The sequence below is a fragment of the Eucyclogobius newberryi genome, unplaced genomic scaffold (genome assembly GCF_026437365.1).
Source record: "Eucyclogobius newberryi isolate DKJ021-1_F unplaced genomic scaffold, fEucNew1.0.hap1 SCAF_7, whole genome shotgun sequence".
Taxonomy (NCBI): Eukaryota; Metazoa; Chordata; class Actinopteri; order Gobiiformes; family Gobiidae; genus Eucyclogobius; species Eucyclogobius newberryi.
Window position 1 is genome coordinate 31,352,649 of NW_027316389.1, and position 17,919 is coordinate 31,370,567.

At 42.5% G+C, this 17,919-nt stretch overlaps 1 protein-coding gene across 6 annotated transcripts in view; it reads left to right on the top strand.

Annotated features, from left to right (window-relative positions):
• magi2b (membrane associated guanylate kinase, WW and PDZ domain containing 2b) overlaps nt 1-17,919 on the top strand; it is a 125,779-nt gene that overhangs the window by 97,741 nt on the left and 10,119 nt on the right. For 4 of the 6 annotated variants that reach the window (XM_072435666.1, XM_072435667.1, XM_072435670.1 and 1 more), the window contains exons 12-15: nt 15,283-15,314; nt 16,245-16,437; nt 16,507-16,622; nt 17,502-17,694. In XM_072435666.1, coding sequence (XP_072291767.1) covers nt 15,283-15,314; nt 16,245-16,437; nt 16,507-16,622; nt 17,502-17,694 — 534 coding nt within the window. The remainder of the gene's footprint in view (nt 1-15,282; nt 15,315-16,244; nt 16,438-16,506; nt 16,623-17,501; nt 17,695-17,919) is intronic. The other 2 variants (XM_072435668.1, XM_072435669.1) reach the window with 1 other exon arrangement.

Here is a 17,919-nt window from a genome sequence, read left to right on the forward strand (position 1 = left end):
TACAGCCCTAAAACATTTTGAGGAAATATACGGTCCTGGTTTGAGCCTAGTTCAGTCCTGTTGTAGTCCTGGTTTAGTCCATATTTTGTTCCAATTTCCAGTTTTAACACAATTTTGTTTAGCTGTTTGTGCAAAGTGTGAACACATGCTTTATTTAGGATGTCCTTTTTTAGCAGCATTATCACTTTTCCATATTTGAGCAACTAAATGTAATCGTAAGTATGCTACTCTAAGATAGAAATATATCTTTCAGTTCATGACTGGGCAGAAGTAACACATTCACAGTTATCATTGTGCTGCATCTCATGAGCAGCAGCTCTATTGCAATTGCTCTGGGGCCTTTTCCCTTTCTGAGCTAATTATTTTTCTTTCATTTTACTCCCCATCATAAATCAAATCAAATCAAATCAATTTATTTTTGTAAGGCCCAAAATCACAACAACAGTTGCCTCTGAGGGCCACAGGGAGAAATGAATCAACAATGTCTGTGGTGGCGATGAAGTCAGACAATGTCCGTGGTGGCGAGGGACGATGTCCCAGGGTCCTCTGTCCTTAGACTCTCCTTCTCGGCCAGGAAAAACTACAAAAAAACCTCTTTGGGAAAAAAGCGTAGAAACCTGGAGGAGTTCCAGTGAAGGAGAGATCCGACTCTCACAGACGGACAGACGGACACAAGGAGACTGGAGCTGGACCCACTCTTCAGGCAGAAGAGGGACCGTCTGAGTCGAGCTGGACCCACTCTTCAGGCAGAAGAGGGACCGTCGGAGGCGAGCTGGACCCACTCTTCAGGCAGATGAGGGACCGTCGGAGGCGAGCTGGACCCACTCTTCAGGCAGATGAGGGACCGTCGGAGGCGAGCTGGACCCACTCTTCAGGCAGATGAGGGACCGTCCACACAGGGCAGGGACCACTTCACCAGGGGAGGGGCATCTGGGTCCACAGGTCCTCAGGAGTAAGAGAAAGAAAATAAGGCGGTGAACAGTTTGCAAGTGGAATCAAAAAATAAATATTGTTTGATAGCATAAGTAGTCAGAAGAAGAAGAGGATAGTGCTCAAGCTGTCATACTTCCCCCAGCATAGTTACTCCTAGGGCAGCGTAGCTGAAGCTGTGGGTTTATCTTTCTGTTCCTAACTACTCTGACCATAAGCGATTTCGAAGAGGAACGTTTTAAGCCTGGACTTAAATGAAGAGACTGTGTCAGCATATTTAACATGGGTCGGGAGCTGATTCCATAACACAGGAGCTTGGTAGCTAAACGCTCCACCTCCTACTGTGCTTTTAGAGACTCTTGGCACCACCAGAAGGCCAGCATTCTGAGAGCGAAGAGCTCTGTTTGGATGATATGGTTCTATAGCATCTTTGAGGTAGGATGGGGCCATGTCATTTATGGCTTTGTAGGTCAAGAGTAGAATTTTGAATTTGATTCTAGACTCGACGGGGAGCCAGTGAAGAGACTTCAGCACTGGCGTAATGTGCTCTCTTCTTTTTGTTCCTGTTAGTAATCTTGCTGCTGCATTTTGAACCAGTTGAAAGCTTTTTATGGAGCTTTTAGGACACGCTGCAAGCAGGGAGTTACAGTAGTCTAATCTAGTCGTTACAAATGCATGGATAAGTTTTTCGGCATCACTTTTAGGCAGGATTCTTCTGATTTTGGCGATGTTGCGCAAATGGAAATAGGCTGTTTTACAAGCTTGATTTATATGAGCTTTAAATGAGAGCTCCTGGTCAAATAAGACTCCAAGGTTTCTTACAGTAGAACTGGAGGCTACACTGACATTGTCCAGTGTGACTATCTGCTCAGATAGAGCGTCTCGTAGATGCTTAGGGCCAAGCACAATGACCTCGGTTTTTTCAGGGTTAAGAAGCAGGTAGTTTAGTGTCATCCAGGTTTTTATCTCCTTCACACAAGTACTAAGTCTGTCTACTTGATCGCTCTGATCAGGTTTCATTGATAAATACAGCTGAGTGTCGTCTGCATAGCAGTGGAAGTTAATGTCATGCTTTCTGATAATGTTGCCTAATGGCAGCATATAAAGAGTAAACAGAATTGGACCGAGTACCGAACCCTGTGGCACACCGTAAATTACTTTAGAGCTTGGTGAGGAGCTCTGGTTTACATTAACAAATTGGAACCTATCAGATAGATAGGATTTAAACCAGCTGAGGGCTGTTCCTCCAACACCTACATCACATTCTAACCTCTGCAGTAGAATGTTGTGGTCGATGGTGTCAAACGCTGCGCTGAGGTCCAACAGAACCAGGATTGAGACCAGTCCATCGTCAGCGGCTAATAACAAATCATTTGTGACTTTAACTAGTGCAGTTTCAGTGCTGTGGTGGGCTCTGAACCCTGACTGGAAAACTTCAAATAAGTTATTGTCCTGCAGGTGGCGACAAAGCTGTTTTACTACAACTTTTTCAAGGATTTTAGAGACGAAGGGAAGATTTGAAATAGGTCTGTAGTTTACCAATAGGTCGGGATCTAGATTAGGCTTTTTCAGAAGAGGTTTAATGACTGCATGTTTGAAGGACTGTGGAACATAGCCACTTTCGAGTGAAGTATTTATTATATTAAGAATAGGGTCTATAATTAGGGGAAGAATGTCTTTGAGGAGTCTGCTTGGAATGGGGTCTAGGACACAAGTTGAGCTTTTAGAGGACATAATGGCTGAAGTTATCTCTGCTTGATCAACAGCTGTGAACCTTTCTAGGTTTACAGGTGGATTTATATGGGACGTTAGATTTACAGCTTGGGCTAGTTCAGGGCTAATAGCGGGGGTAATTTCATCTAATTTATCTCTGATTGTTTTTATTTTATTATTAAAAAATAGGATGAAATCATCAGAGCTAAGTGTAGCTGGGATTGAGGGCTCTACTGCACTGTGACAGTTTGTTAGCCTAGCTACAGTGCTGAAAAGGAATTTAGTGTTACTTTTGTTGACTTCTATTAGATTTGAATAATATCTGATTTGGGCCTTACGCAGAGCCTGCTTATAGGACAGCAGGCAACTTTTCCATGCTTTTAGGGATTCTTCGGTGTGAGAGCGACGAAATAATCCCTCTAACTTTCTAACTTTTTGTTTATGTGAACGCAGTTCTTGGTTGTACCATGGGGAGGCGCGCTTTGGCCTAATGACCTTCTGTTTTAACGGCGCGACAACGTCAAGAGCAGACTTCAGAGAATTCATGGTCAAGTCGACACATTGATCACTTAAACTGGGACTAAAACTGTTCTCAGCAGGATCACATGACATGTCACTGAGTATTGGCTCTATTATTTCTTTGAATTTTGAGATAGATTTTTCAGATATTGTCCTTTTCATTATAACTTTATTTTGTGGGACTGGATGATCTTTAAGAATAAACTGAAAGGTAATTAGGAAATGATCTGACAATATAGGGTTTTGAGGGAGGACAATGAGGTCACTAATCTCTGTTCCATACGTTAGGACAAGATCCAGAGTGTGAGTCGGTTTATTTACATTCTGAGTGAAACCAATGCTGTCTAACAAGGCGCTGAAGGCATTACTGAGAGCGTCATCACTCATATTCACGTGGATATTAAAGTCTCCAACTATAACTATTTTATCCCAGGCTAACACTAAGTTTGATATAAAGTCAGAAAACTCTGTTAAAAACTCTGAATAGGGACCAGGAGGTCGGTAGATAACTATGAACAAAACTCCTTTTTGGTTTTTCATATTTGGACATGTGATCGACAGCATAAGGCTTTCAAATGAGTGAAATGCATTGTTAGTTTTAGGGCTCATGAGTAGGCTTGAGTGGGAGATCACTGCCACACCACCACCTCGGCCTGTGCTCCTGGCAGTCTGAAAGTTAACATGGGTGGGTGGGGTGGACTCATTTAGTCTGACGTAGTCGTCTTGTTGAAGCCACGTTTCAGTTAGAGCTAGAAGATCTATGTTATAGTCACTAATTAATTCATTAACTAAGAGCGATTTGGAGGAAATTGCTCTAATGTTTAGCAGTCCACATTTTACGTGTTTATTCATTTGTGTATTTGTGTCATTTGTGATTGTTATTTTCCTTAAGTTATTTGGTCTGACGCCTGAAATATTTTTTCTGAGATGTGACTTTTTGGCATTATTTGTACGAGGGACACGAGGGACACGAGGAACACGAGGGACACACACAGTCTCTATCTGTCTTGAATCTGAACACTTCACAGGTAACAGAACGGGCGAGAGTTCGGCGACAGAGGAGCGTCTTGAACTGCTGCTCTGCACCTGGGGCTCATCCCTAGATGGTCACTTAACACGACTAAGACTATCGGTCAAATTCCGAACTAATAGGGATGTACCCTCCGAAGTCGGATGGATGCCATCCCTGCGTATGAGCCCAGGCTTTCCCCAAGTTGGACTCCGACTGGATAATATAATATAATCTCCCCAAATCAATGACCATGTTGCTCATAACAAAACTAAAGCTGTGCGGTGCCACACAGACTCCGTTTAAGTATGTTGACCATCTGCAGCACCACCAGCTCCGGTGTGTAATATTCATCCTCCTGTTGTTAGCTTCCAGCATGCTCATTTAGAGTGTGTCCGCTCCAAGACAAATGGAACATATGGTAGATCAGCAACCCTACATGGCGAGGAGTTAAACGGGAAATTATATGGGTGTATCGAATCATCCGTATTGGTTATATCAAAGCCAAACAAGTCATTTGGTCAAACAAAAGCAACCACACTAAAGTGAAATATTTAGCATGTATTATTATTACAGTTGTTTTTCAGCTTTCCAAAACCCCTTGAGAAACATGTATTCTTACTGTGAGCCGCTCCACTGATCTGACCTGTTTGAATATTGATACGTTTAATGCTATACTGCGGCACATTCTACGCAAAGAAACATAAACATCTCCAACACTGTGCACCTGTGACATTTAGTTTTTCCACCAAACGTTGACCAATTTCACATCACACATAAAGTTCAGACTATAATACCATGTGTGTTTTGGAAATTGTATCAGGCCTCGTAAGTCAGTTATAATCTTCACTTGCAAATGATTTATTAACAAAATCATGAAATACCAAGCTGCCATCAAAGTGTGAAAGATTGTGTATGAACTGTCTGACTATGTGAGTAGCATATCTTCACCCAGCTGCAGCTCCACATGAGATACGTCAAGTGGACTCGACACGAGAGCAAGAGTCAAAGAGATGCTAATTATGATCCCTGCCAATTCAAGCCTTTACTATTTTAGGACAGATTCAAACTACTCCAGTTCCTTTGGGTGTGTTTAGTTAAGTCTTGCAACACTTTACTCACCTTGCCTGAGATGAACTGTGATGTGAGAGAGAATGATTGAAGGTAGATCTGGGGGAGGGGTTTAAGGCACAGACTCACAGCCAAGTTTATGGCAGTCTGCCCCAATGGCAAGTAGTGTAGAATGCTACTTTAACAGTGGAGATATTGTTAAAACATTAAAGGAGAGAAGTACTTAGTAATATCAATCAATCAATCAATCAAATTTATTTATAGAGCACAATTCAAAGTCCTTTACAATGTTAAAACACATTTAAAAAATAAAAACACAATACAGTTTATAAAAATATAAAACGGTGCATGTCAAAATAAATAAAAACATAACAGCAAATTAATGTGGTATTTAAAATGTTAAAAACCAGGTAAAAGTATTTCAAAAGTCATAGGCGCAGCTAATAAACTATAACATACACAAATCATTATTTTTACATTTTCTCCATTGTAAACTGCTAAATTGAACTAAAATAGCTTAGTAATAGAAACGGCTCCATTGACTTCCTGTTGAAAAATGCAATATTGATAAGCCCCGCCTCTAACACGCAGTGAATTTATATTTATTTACTTATGACTGAAAAATGAATGGAGTCTTATTTAAACATGCAGGAATCTGAATACACTAATGATGAGAAAGCATTACTAAAAGCTCATAAAGGATAATTGTGCATAAAATAAAATAATATAATATCCTAACAAACTTACTTTTGCCTCCTAGTCCTCCTTTTTGTAACCAATTCACATGTAGTTCACATCTGGTTCCTTTCCATGCCACAAATGAATTATTGTCTGTGTTCCTTTAAAAGACCTTGTATTTTTCTCTAGAGCCCATTTCTGCACGTGACGTCACAATGTAACCTTGTATGAGAGAATAAATCAAAATGTAAAACGACAGGCGGGACAGGTTAGGAGGAATTTAATAGAGCAGATGTTTTCAAGTTGTTGTAATGTTGCCAGAAGCATGTGGATTATGGCCCTTTCCCTCTTCCTCTGTTCCCCTGCTGCATCAACCACCTGCAAGGAGATGAAATTGCTCAGCTTTAGTGTTATTTGTTCGACATGCAAGCCTGGCCCTGCGTCTTTTAAAAATACATCTTGCCATAGGTGGCCTACCTTGCAAAAGGTGGCTTGCCCTCTCCAGGTGGGTGGAGTGTCCTTGCCCCAAGTGGAGGAGTTCAAGTATCTCGGGGTCTTGTTCACGAGTGAGGGAAGGATGGAGCGTGAGATCGACAGGCGGATCGGTGCAGCGGTTGCAGTGATGCAGTCGCTGCATCGGACCGTTGTGGTAAAGAGGGAGCTGAGCCGAAAGGCAAAGCTCTCTATTTACCGGTCGGTCTACGTTCCTACCCTCACCTATGGTCATGAGCTTTGGGTAGTGACCGAAAGAACAAGATCGCGGATACAAGCGGTCGAAATGAGTTTCCTCCGCCGTGTGGCTGGGCGCTCCCTTAGAGATAAGGTGAGGAGCTCGGCCACACGGGGGGAGCTCGGAGTAGAGCCGCTGCTCCTCCACGTCGAGAGGAGCCAGCTGAGGTGGCTCGGGCATCTGTTTCGGATGCCTCCTGGGCGCCTCCCTCGGGAGGTGTTTCAGGCATGTCCCACCGGGAAGAGGCCCCGGGGAAGACCCAGGACACGCTGGAGAGACTATGTCTCTCGGCTGGCCTGGGAACGCCTCGGGATCCCCCCGGAGGAGTTAGAGGAAGTGTCTGGGGAGAAGGAAGTCTGGGAGTCCCTGCTCAGACTGCTGCCCCCGCGACCCGGCCCCGGATAAAGCGGCAGAAGAAGATGGATCTTGCCATAGGGTTAAAGTCTGACTTGAACTTTAAAGCACTTTCTCCTCCAAGCCAGTGACAAATTGCTTTCATACCACACGCACTGTTTTTATACTTGAATAGTTTAATAATTACTCCAAAATCTTACCTATCGCCGTAGAGAATGTTCAGAAGACTGGTTTTAACTTTCTGTTTCCATAGCTTCATGCAGGTGACGTGCCACCTCCAAAAAGTTACAAACTGTTACGTTAATTAAAGACTATGTAACTTTTCACATGGGGAATCCACCACATGATTGTCTCCATGGAGATGTTGATTTTTCACTGTATTGCACTAATGAATCTATCTTGCATGCATTCATTCTTTTACAGTTATATCATTCTATACCTTGAAAAGCATATGGTTGCTCCTCCACAGATCTGACCTGTAACCTGGGCTGGTACCACCTGCTTATATCTATGGAGATAGATATTAAATGTCACACTGTGGAAAATTTAAGGAAAAGCAATAACTTCTTGGGTGGCAGACCCTCACCAGAAAAGGAACATAGAGCCTGTTTTAACATCTTAATCACTGAAAAACATTTCCAATCCAAGTGGAGTTTATTTCCACCTAAGTGACCCTTTATAGACTTGTATTGATAAAGTCATTTCAGTGGCCAGGGTAGATTGATTGTATGCTGTAAGTCATTCTCTGAATCACTCCTCATTACACTCAGGACAGTCACTTCCACACATGCACAACGCTCAGGTTTTACAGCTAATATACTGCTAATTGTTTTTTGTCTCTGAGCAGGGGCCAATGTGCTGCTGAGGATTTTGTGCAGTGGCTGTGAATCTAAAGCCCATTCAGAACCAGCCTATGCCCCCTGGTGGTTAACTTATGCAATAACAACGCAATTTTTTGAAGGCATTTTTTTAATTTTTTAAACAAACATTTGTACATTTATTCAGTGTGTCATTTTACAATGTCACCTAAATGATAATAGTGAATCTGCAGCTCTTTCCACTTTGACTGACAAGTCACTGACAAGATTCACATTTTCCCTCTCACAGCCTGTAGCATTTCTCTTACAGTGTGAAATTAGGGTTAATCATCATACACAGTTATCAACAAGAGTTAAAAATGCAGATGACCAAATTTTGATATTTTCTCACACTGTTAATATGGTACTTAAAAAAATGCAAAATTTATATTTTGATTTAGCAAAAGGGCATTTTATTCAAAGGTGTAACATTTCTACTGGAAGGTCTGCCACGTGCTTGTCTCAGTGAGGATGTTATTGCTTCGTTTGGAATGTCCCACAGTATGGCATTAAATGTATCTACTAGTGACAAGCTTGTTGCACCGCTAAGCCAAGTTACTGGTTAACTCTGTGGAGAGGCAAGCCCGCTCACAGTAAGAATGCATGTTTTTTTAGGTATTTTTAGCAAGAAAAACAAAATAAGTAAATGACTAACTAAATGAATGTTAATAGTCTAAGGGTAATCCAAGTATTGAAACTCTACACTCATTTGAATAAGACGGAGTGCATTTCCAAAAACGGATATCTCAGTTTTAAAATCATCTGCTACACATATTAATAATTGTATTGTTGAAGGGATTTGCTCAAGAAAGGATGGAATGATATTATTATTCAATTAAAACACTGAAGATTTGGCTTTGAAAATGCTGATGGACAAATAGTAAGTTTAAGCCTTCAGTCGTTTTTTTCCAATGGCACTGATCTGTTTTTTCAAGTAAACTCTTCAAATATTAATTAAAATAGAACAAAAAATGTACTTATTTATTTATTATTATAAAAACTTTTCCTGAGCTGTCTCAGAATGAGCTTGATCAGAACTAGGGTAAGACCACCTGGTGAGATAAAGACAGTGCTATTATTTTGTGATAAACTTTGTGTTTTCTTTGTTACCATTGAGGTACAGTATTAATTTGGTATTTGTTAGTATCAAAATAAAGTTTCAAATGTTAGTATCGTGCCAACACCGTGCAACTGTGTGGGACAAAAGCAACGCTAGAAAACTGCTTACTGCACCTTTCAATCACATCAAATTGGAGCCGAGTTAGTAAAGATGACACAAGCCATTTAATACCGCGGCCAGCCCCCCCTTCTCCGCTGCAGGACCACCTCCCACAGACGCCCCAGCGGGACTGTAAGCCCGACACTGTGGAAAGCCTCCCTGACTGCGCTCACATGGCTCCTCCCCGCAGGGTGAACAAGAGGTCTTCCTTTCCTGTGACTCACCAGAACCAAATGTCACCTTGTTCCGTCGTGTTTACCTTTTCATAGCTTCGAATTTTTACGCAGATGCTGACATTTGTGCCCTGTTGTTGTGTGGGCACGGATCCAGAGTCGTCGCACAGAGTTTTAAGACAAGCCAACTGCAATCGGGAAACATTTGGCGCCCACCAATGAGGAGAAGGCACTGTTTATGTGTGAGGGGCCAATCAGGTGCAGTTCTGAGCGGCTTCCAGGTCACAGCGTGCTATAGTCTGTCGAGCACGTCTGCCAAAGAGGCTGACTACACTGCCTGAGAGAGGGAGGAAGACAGAGAGGAATGAGAGAGGGAAAAGTGATGGATTGAAAGAAGAAATGAAAAAGAGAGAGACAGAAGACAAATATTGGAGACAAATAGAGAGAGAAATTATGGAGAAGGAGGGAAAGAAATAGAGAGCGACAGACAAGGAAGGAAAGAGAGTAGAGAGAAGGGGGAGAGACACTGAGAGAGAAGGGGAGAGGGAAGAGGGAAGAGAAAGATGAGGTCAGGAGGAGAAAGAGAGACAGAGAGAAATGGGGAGAGGAAGGGTACAAGAGATCGATAAGATAAGATAAGATATTCCTTTATTGTCCCACATGGGGAAATTTCATTGGTGTAACGCAGGTAGATACAGAGGTAGATCCAGAAGAACAGATCACTTATAGGAAGTCTGAAAAACACTTTCAGTAGAAGATCTCCTATAAATAAATAAAAACTCCCATAGACAATAAATACATAAATACCATTGCATGTGATCACGACAGTAATTGCACATGAATATGTGTCACGACAGCACATAGATTGCACATGAATTTCACAGTAATTGCACATGAATTGCACATGAATTTCACAGTAATTGCACATACGACAGAATTGCACATCAGTATTAGGTTAGGTCAGTATTGCGACGGGATAACGTGACGATCTCCGGGTAAGACGACTGTTCTCAGCAGTTTCATGAGTTCCTCCTTTGTGGAAACGCGGTACGGCGCCGGCCGGGGGGCGGGGCCGGAGCCGGGGGGCGGGGCCGGAGCCGGGGGGCGGGGCCGGAGCCGGGGGACTCAGAGCCAAGACACATCGCAACAACACGACGAAAACACTCAATCCAGCCGAATAAAGTCAAAACAAGTTAATTTAAAGCGATTCCAGTGTGTGTCCCGATCGTTCGTGAAGTTCCTCTTTCATATAAACGTGTATATAAACGTGTACCGACGACACGATGTTAGCTTGCATGGCAAGCTTAGAGGAGTCGCTGGGAGGGCACCGCAGTTTGCCGTTCAAGCGCTCATCGATAAGCACTCAGGTGATGTGTTTATTTATACCGACGGGTCTAGGGATCCTGAGAGTGGGCGTACTGGCGCCGCTTATTTTGTGCCTGACCTGGGGCTGGCGGTCAAGAAGAGGTTGACAGATCGCCTTTCTGTTTTCACGTCGGAACTTATAGCGATACGGTTGGCGTTGGAATGGGCGGAATCTGCTTTGCAGTGTTGCGGCATTGTGGTGGCCTCTGACAGCCTTTCTGCATTGCAAAGCATTAAATCTGGGAAATCGGATTGCAGACAGGATGTGTTGAATGGCATCTTCTGTCTGATGCTCTCCCTGTCCAGGAAGGATGTGAGGGTTTCCTTCATTTGGGTCCCTGCCCATGTGGGGGTGGATGGTAACGAAATGGCTGATGCACTGGCTAAACGTTCCCTTCGGCGGCCATCAATTGATGTGGCGGTTGAGTTAAGCAAATCTGAAATCAAGCCTGTTATCAAGAGTCATGTGGTCGGCCTTTGGCAGGAATTTTGGAGCCACTGTGTTACTGGACGGCATCTCTATCACATACAGGGTAGTGTGGGTCCTTGCGGGTCTATGGGCAGGAACGCGTGGGAGGAAAGGGCCTTCGCCCGCATGAGGATTGGCCATACTGGACTCAATTGGTCACTGAGTAGGATAGGCAAACATCCGACCGGTCTGTGTGGTCACTGTCGGGTGCCAGAGACTGTCGAGCATGTGCTGATTTGCTGTGAGGCTTATGATAGGGAAAGGGCCGGGTTGGCCTTGTGGTTTCGGAATAATGGGCGGGAGTTCAATCTGCGGAACGTTCTGGCGATCCAGTCACAGGGTTTGTGTCAGGCTGTGGTTGCTTACTTATGTAGCACAGGGCTGGGTAAACGTTTATAGAGGTGGGGGGTGTTGGAGACTGAGCCGAGGATGAGGAGCAAGAGGATGTTCTAACGCGCTTGGACTTCATGGGCCTAGAAACGCCAAAGTGATGGAAGAAGGACTTCTAAAGGATAAAACGACAAAGACGTCCCATGACCTCATGGGCTTTGTAAAACAACAAAGACGTCCCATGATCTCATGGGCTTTGTACTTCCAAAGCACCGAACGTCAAAGAGGGCGAGGAAGGTGAAGAAGAGTCTCCCTGGAATAAAGCCGGTTGGTCTCTGACACAACTATTCTAGTCACAAAAACACATCATGACCTCATGGGCTTTGTAACGCCAAAGCGATGGGAGGAGTACTTTTACGGACTACGACAGAGTCTGAGGACTACGAAACGTCTGAGGAATAAAGTCTGGCGGTAATGCAACACTCGGATGCCAACCGCCATAAAACAACAACAACAACAACAACAACAACGCCGTACTTTAGCGCAGCCGGAGGGCGCGGGGGGGGGAGGGGCTGGTGGGCTCGCTCGGAGCTAGCTCACGTCACAACAACACAACGAACGCAACGAAAAACGCTCAAATCCAGCCGAAAAAAAGTCAAAAAACAGTTGAATTAAAAAACTATTCCAGCGCGTGTCCCTATCGTACAGTAAAATAGAAAAAATATCCTAACTATATTTACAAAATATAGGAGATAAAGCACAATAAGTGTGAGAGAGAAGAGAGAGCGTTTACACCGGGCTGCCAGCTGTACCAGCGCCTTATGACGTAGCCTATAGAAGAGGGGAATGAGAACAAAAGAGAGGGAGAAATGGAGAGAAGAGAAAGACAGACAGAAGACATGAGAGGGGAAGAAAGAAGGGCAGAGAGACGTGGAGGAAAGAAGAAAGAGAGCCCCAGCCCCCACTGACCCTCAGTTCTTCTTCATCAGCATGCACAGGAGCGTCCAGCATGTATGAAGAGGCATAGTATTAGCATTTAAATTACTCTTAAAAGTGTCTGTGAGGACAGCACACCTCTTCTAATCGGAGTGGACAAGTGGCCTGTAGCTAACACCGCTTTTCCTGTGGCTGGGTCATCATGAAAAGTTTCCCCTGAATTGGTTATTAGGATTCCTTAAGGGCTTTCCTATTCCCCACTGAACACACGCATCAGTGACGGCCTCCCACAGCGGCTCCCTCTGCTGCCACGCGGCTGAATCACGTCAGCACCATGGACAGCTCCGGGGAAGACAGAAGGCTTTTCATACCACACTGTAGCATTTTTTTATTTGATGTCCAATCGAGTATTATTATAGGCAAAATGTACTTTCTTAATACTTATTTTAATTTGGTAATTTATATGGTCCAGATTTATAAACATCTGTAAATATGTATTATGTAACTGGAGGATCCGACACCTGCTTTTCTCCATGGAGTTTCAAATTACAACCATTTTTGTTTCTAAAACCTTCAAAACATTTTTGTTTGTTTGTTTGTTTTTACTGTGAGGGACTTGCCTCTCCGCATATCTGACCTGTAAACTTGACTTTGTGGCATCACCTGCTTGTTTCCATGGAGATAGATAGGTTTACTGGCATAAAGTAACATTCTACATCAACATCTCCATTACGGATGAATATTTTACAAATTATGGCGAGGTCAGCGAGCAATAATTGGTTAATCAATTGCCTGACATATTTTTTAAATCTTTTTTTTCCACTGGATGGGTCACTACAGACCACAGTGCATTACAAGAGTAAACACAGAGCAGCGAGGCAGTGGCAGGTCTTTGAACTGTGCACAACACGACAGAATGAATAAATTACTCATGTCATGGTGTAAAGTCGCTAACGTTAGCTTGTGCATGTAAAGAATCGATCGTTTCTGATCTCAAAGCCCTAATCCCCATGGTGTTGGACCCTCCACCTGTAAAGTAACGTAGTCCTCCCAATACATCTGCACACAGGCATTACTAGATACATAGAAATAGAAGAGTTTAGATCTTGAAGGAATGCATTTGGTTTCCTTTTAAGTGGTAAATAGTGCAGAAGTAGAGAGCATATTTGTTGTTTAAGTTGAGGTTTATTTTGTTTTTGTCTTGTCTTTGGTCTTAAACCTTATTATAATAAGACAGATTAAAAAAAATTGTCTTTAATAAGAAAAAATATAATAGAATCACATCTTTTGTCGTATCACCCTGCTTAATCTCTTTTCCTCCTCTTTAATAAAATCCACCGTTGAAGGTGTTCAAATTAAAAGGGCCATTTTCCCTAGCAGTAAAACAAGATTAAAACTCATACCTTTATGGCTAATATCTGAAACCAAAGCTTTTTAACCATAGTATTACAAGCTGAAAACTGCAGACACAATTCTCAGACAAGCCCTTTTCCAAATTGCCACATTTTCTTTTCCTTCCATAAACAGCTGCACGCCTGTCTTTTCTAAGCAAATCTCATCAGCTGAATAATAATTCAGGGCCCTCTCTTAAGATGTCTTCACCCATATCAACAGTGCCTGCGGGATAGAGCATCAGCGAGCGTGTTTTGTGCTGCCTGTCTGCATATTTACACTTGCCTCCTCAACACGTTATCCTCCTTATTCCAGTGTGTGTATTTAGGTCTCAGAAACATACACAGTCTAAAAGCTGCTGTGTAGGTCTTTGATATTGTGCGTACACCAGGGAGATGGCTTGATGAGATTGTTGTTGCAAAGTGGTGTGCTCCCCGTTTGAGTCTTACATAAAGATACACAATGACATGGAGAGGAAAAGCGTGCAGTGTGTAAGATTTGGGGGAGGGTTAAATTTGCCGTCAGCTAATGATGTAATTATACTGAAAACAAATGCAACAAGCAAATGTGTTTAGCACAAACAAAGTCAAAAGAGGGTTTTTTTAAGGCATCACACAGGAGTTTTTACACAATCAGGACTGTTTGCGCTTCAGACAATGTTTATTGTTTGGCTACACAAAGTAACTGTAGAGGAATGTTTGTGTTGCAGGACTTTACAGGCCTGTAGTGTTATATAGAGGAAACATAGCAGCAGAAAGGACTTAGGCTTAGAGGTGGGCCATATATCAGAAAATATTGTCAACAGTATTTTGAAGATATGCAAAATGTGAATATTGTGCAATATTGTGCATATTGTTGAGTTTTTAGAGTTCACTCTTTGGTGGATAAAGATCCCAGATGGTTGTGCAGTATTGCAAGTACACTTGCAGTATATGCAAGTGTGCTGTGTACCACCAAATATGAAAACATCTAACTGTATAATGTGCAAAATAAAATTAAGTAGAAGATGATGTTATACACTGCCCTGGTCTACTTGATCTATGACAGGATTAACAAAAGTGGGTGAAGTGTTTTGCCCAAGGACACAATTATAGTATGTACTACTCGACAATGAGATGGACTCATCGACCTTCAGGTTTATAAGATGAAGATATTTTACTTGAACCCCTGTCACTCTAACTAAACTAGTATGAAACCAGGACTAAAGCAGGACTAAACCAGGACTAAAGCAGGACTAAACCAGGACTAAACCAGGACTAAACCAGGACTAAACCAGGACTAAACCAGGACTAAACCAGGACTAAAGCAAGACTTCTTGGCTAAAGCGGGATCAGTCCAATCAATAGTAAACAAAACTGAACTGTGCAGACTCAAGGAGTTTCAGTTTAACTCTAAACTTTTCGTTGTGTAGCCTAAAAAATACAGTATCATGCAACATTCATTTGTGTATTTTGCTGAGCTGTCTGGTTTCAAATATAAAGCCTGTGTTCTTGTAAATATTGCTGGCTGATTCTGACTGTGCCTCTCTCCGCCTCAGGCCACATCTCTCCGTGGAAGGTGTCCAAACAGGTGAGTGATCGGCTCTGTCTCGCTGTCGGCTTTGAGAGAGCACAGAGTTATTGTTGTTTGTCTGATCTGCCTCCGAGCCCTTTGACTTGTGCTTTATTGGCAAATGAGTCTGGCTGTCCTGACCACATCACTCGCAGCTCTTCTTTCTACTTTTTATTGTCCGGATTATTTAATGCACTTGATTATTTAGTGAACCTCAATCAGAAACCTCCCTGAGCGGACTACAAAGTACACTATGTGCAGAGGTTTGTTTGTGTGTTTATTTGTTTCAGCGACGTGTCACTACAAAACATGTGTACACAAAAGGAAAGAAAATATAATGGTACTCATGCTGTGTATTTGTCACACTCAACCTCTCATTAGGTATTGAGAAAACTTACAGTACTTACACTCAGACAAACAAATGCAGGAGTGTATGCTTCAATTGTTTATGGTCACAGCAAAAATGAAAGCAAAAACAAGAAAAGCACATAATGTCTTCGTTTAAGGTCGTATAAAATGAAAGATAATGAAACATTTGGTCTAAAAATCTTGTATTTGGTAAGAGTAACTGTCTGGATGTAACATGTATTTATTTGCAGTTGATGAAATTGGAAAGAAAACATTAAATAAATCTAAAGGTTAGACAGAAAAACAAGGAAAATAAATCATATCTGACGGAGCGGTGCAAAAAACACAAATATTCAAATAATGTAGTCAACATGAAGCGTTTGTCACAAGTAGATTTACTCACAGTGGGTAAATTAAATTAAACTTTTACTAAAGTATGAGAACTGACAAACACATTACTCAAAATTGAAGGAGTAAAAGTATGAAGTACTACCTACATGGTTATTTGTCCCTCATTTATATAAGAACTTTGTACTCTAAATCCTTTCAGACTAATTCGATATTCTTTCAACATTTGCTTTCAATGTCCCTTCCCTGTAGTTACCAGACCAATGGGACCAGCATGGAAGCCCCCAGACCAACCTCTCCGGCCCCGTGTTACCCTCCGGCACACCCTTCCCAAACCAGCCCCAACACCGGACCTCAGTGCCGGACTCCACGGAGGGCTTCGACCTCAGCAAACCCGACCCCTACGACCTGTACGAGAAGTCCCGGGCCCTTTACGAGAGCAGACGTGAGCGCCGCAGCCCGCACTTAGCACACGCTTTACCTTTAATGTCTTATTAACTCGTGTCTGTGTCAGGTCCCGAGTATGAGGAAGTGGAAGTGCACCTCTTGAGGGAAAAGACGGGATTTGGATTTCGGATCTTGGGGGGCGACGAGGCGGTGCAGGCTGTGAGTCCGGACGCCCGTGACAAGGCTCGTATGGGACGGGCTGGTTCACACACTCTTAACCTCATCCACATCATTTTTAACCTTCTTAATGATTACTTCAATGTATATACTAAAATGACCCACATGATCCTCAGTGACAAGTTCTCATGTTTGGTGGAATAGAACGTTTACATCAGTCAAGTTTGTGCAGAAAAACATGTGAAATAAAAGTTGAAAAACAGAATCATCAAGTGATATTCCATCCAAAATGCAGAGACGTGTCGGTTTAAACAATAATTTAACAAAATAAAGTTGTTATCGTGTATTATTATTTGTCAAATCGTAGCTATTGTGTAGTTTGTTCCGGATGGAATGATTAATGGAAATCCATGGAAATCCACCATGTTTGATGCAGCGGTGCAAAACATCCATTAAGAATAAAACAATGAAAAAAGTAAACAAAAAAGCTGTGGAACAACCCAAAAACTGGGTCATTCACTACTGGTAAATACAAGTATCAGTCTGTAGTGTCACAATACTATTGACTGCTAAGGTTAGTATTTAACATCTTGAAATCTCCATTAGTTTAACGTCGGGAAACAGATTTAACAACTAAAAAAACATGTGTAACAGTCCTAAGCTTTATTACCTCTACATCTGCTGCTCATGTCAAACTAGGAGGTAATGGTATAAACGTTACCAAAATGGTCAAACTGGGGAAAACAGGCAATATTTTTAGCATAATCATGGTCATTATGTTTTGTAAATTGTATAGTGTAACCTGTCATTTTCACTTTAACTGCTCTGACAATGACAGATGTGTTTATTCTGATCTCTACACTCCTGTAATCACACTGACTCCTCTCCCCTTATTTCTTCCTCTTCTCCTTCATCTACGCTACTAATATTGATTGTCTCGAACAGATTGTTATTGGAGCTATAATAGAGAACACTCCCGCTGAGCGTGATGGACGACTGCGGCCCGGGGACGAGCTCATTTCGGTGGATAAGAACGTGGTTGCTGGGAAACCACACAAATATGTAATAGACCTGATGCACGCAGCTGCTCGCAACGGACAAGTCAGCCTGACAGTCAGAAGAAGGCTGCACATGCCTGGTGAGGACTTGCTCACATTAAAAGGGATGTAGTAGATTGCATCATTGGCCTCACATCTCACTGTAGCTTGACTTGTGCTATACTGTATGTCCTGTGTTCACTCTGAGCATAAATACAACAAATGTTCACAGACAGTTGCATAGGAGTTCTTTCAGCTGAACGCAAACAGAGGAAAAGTTTGCCTTTGACGGGGAATCCCTCTGGGGAGCAGAGGAGTGCACTGTT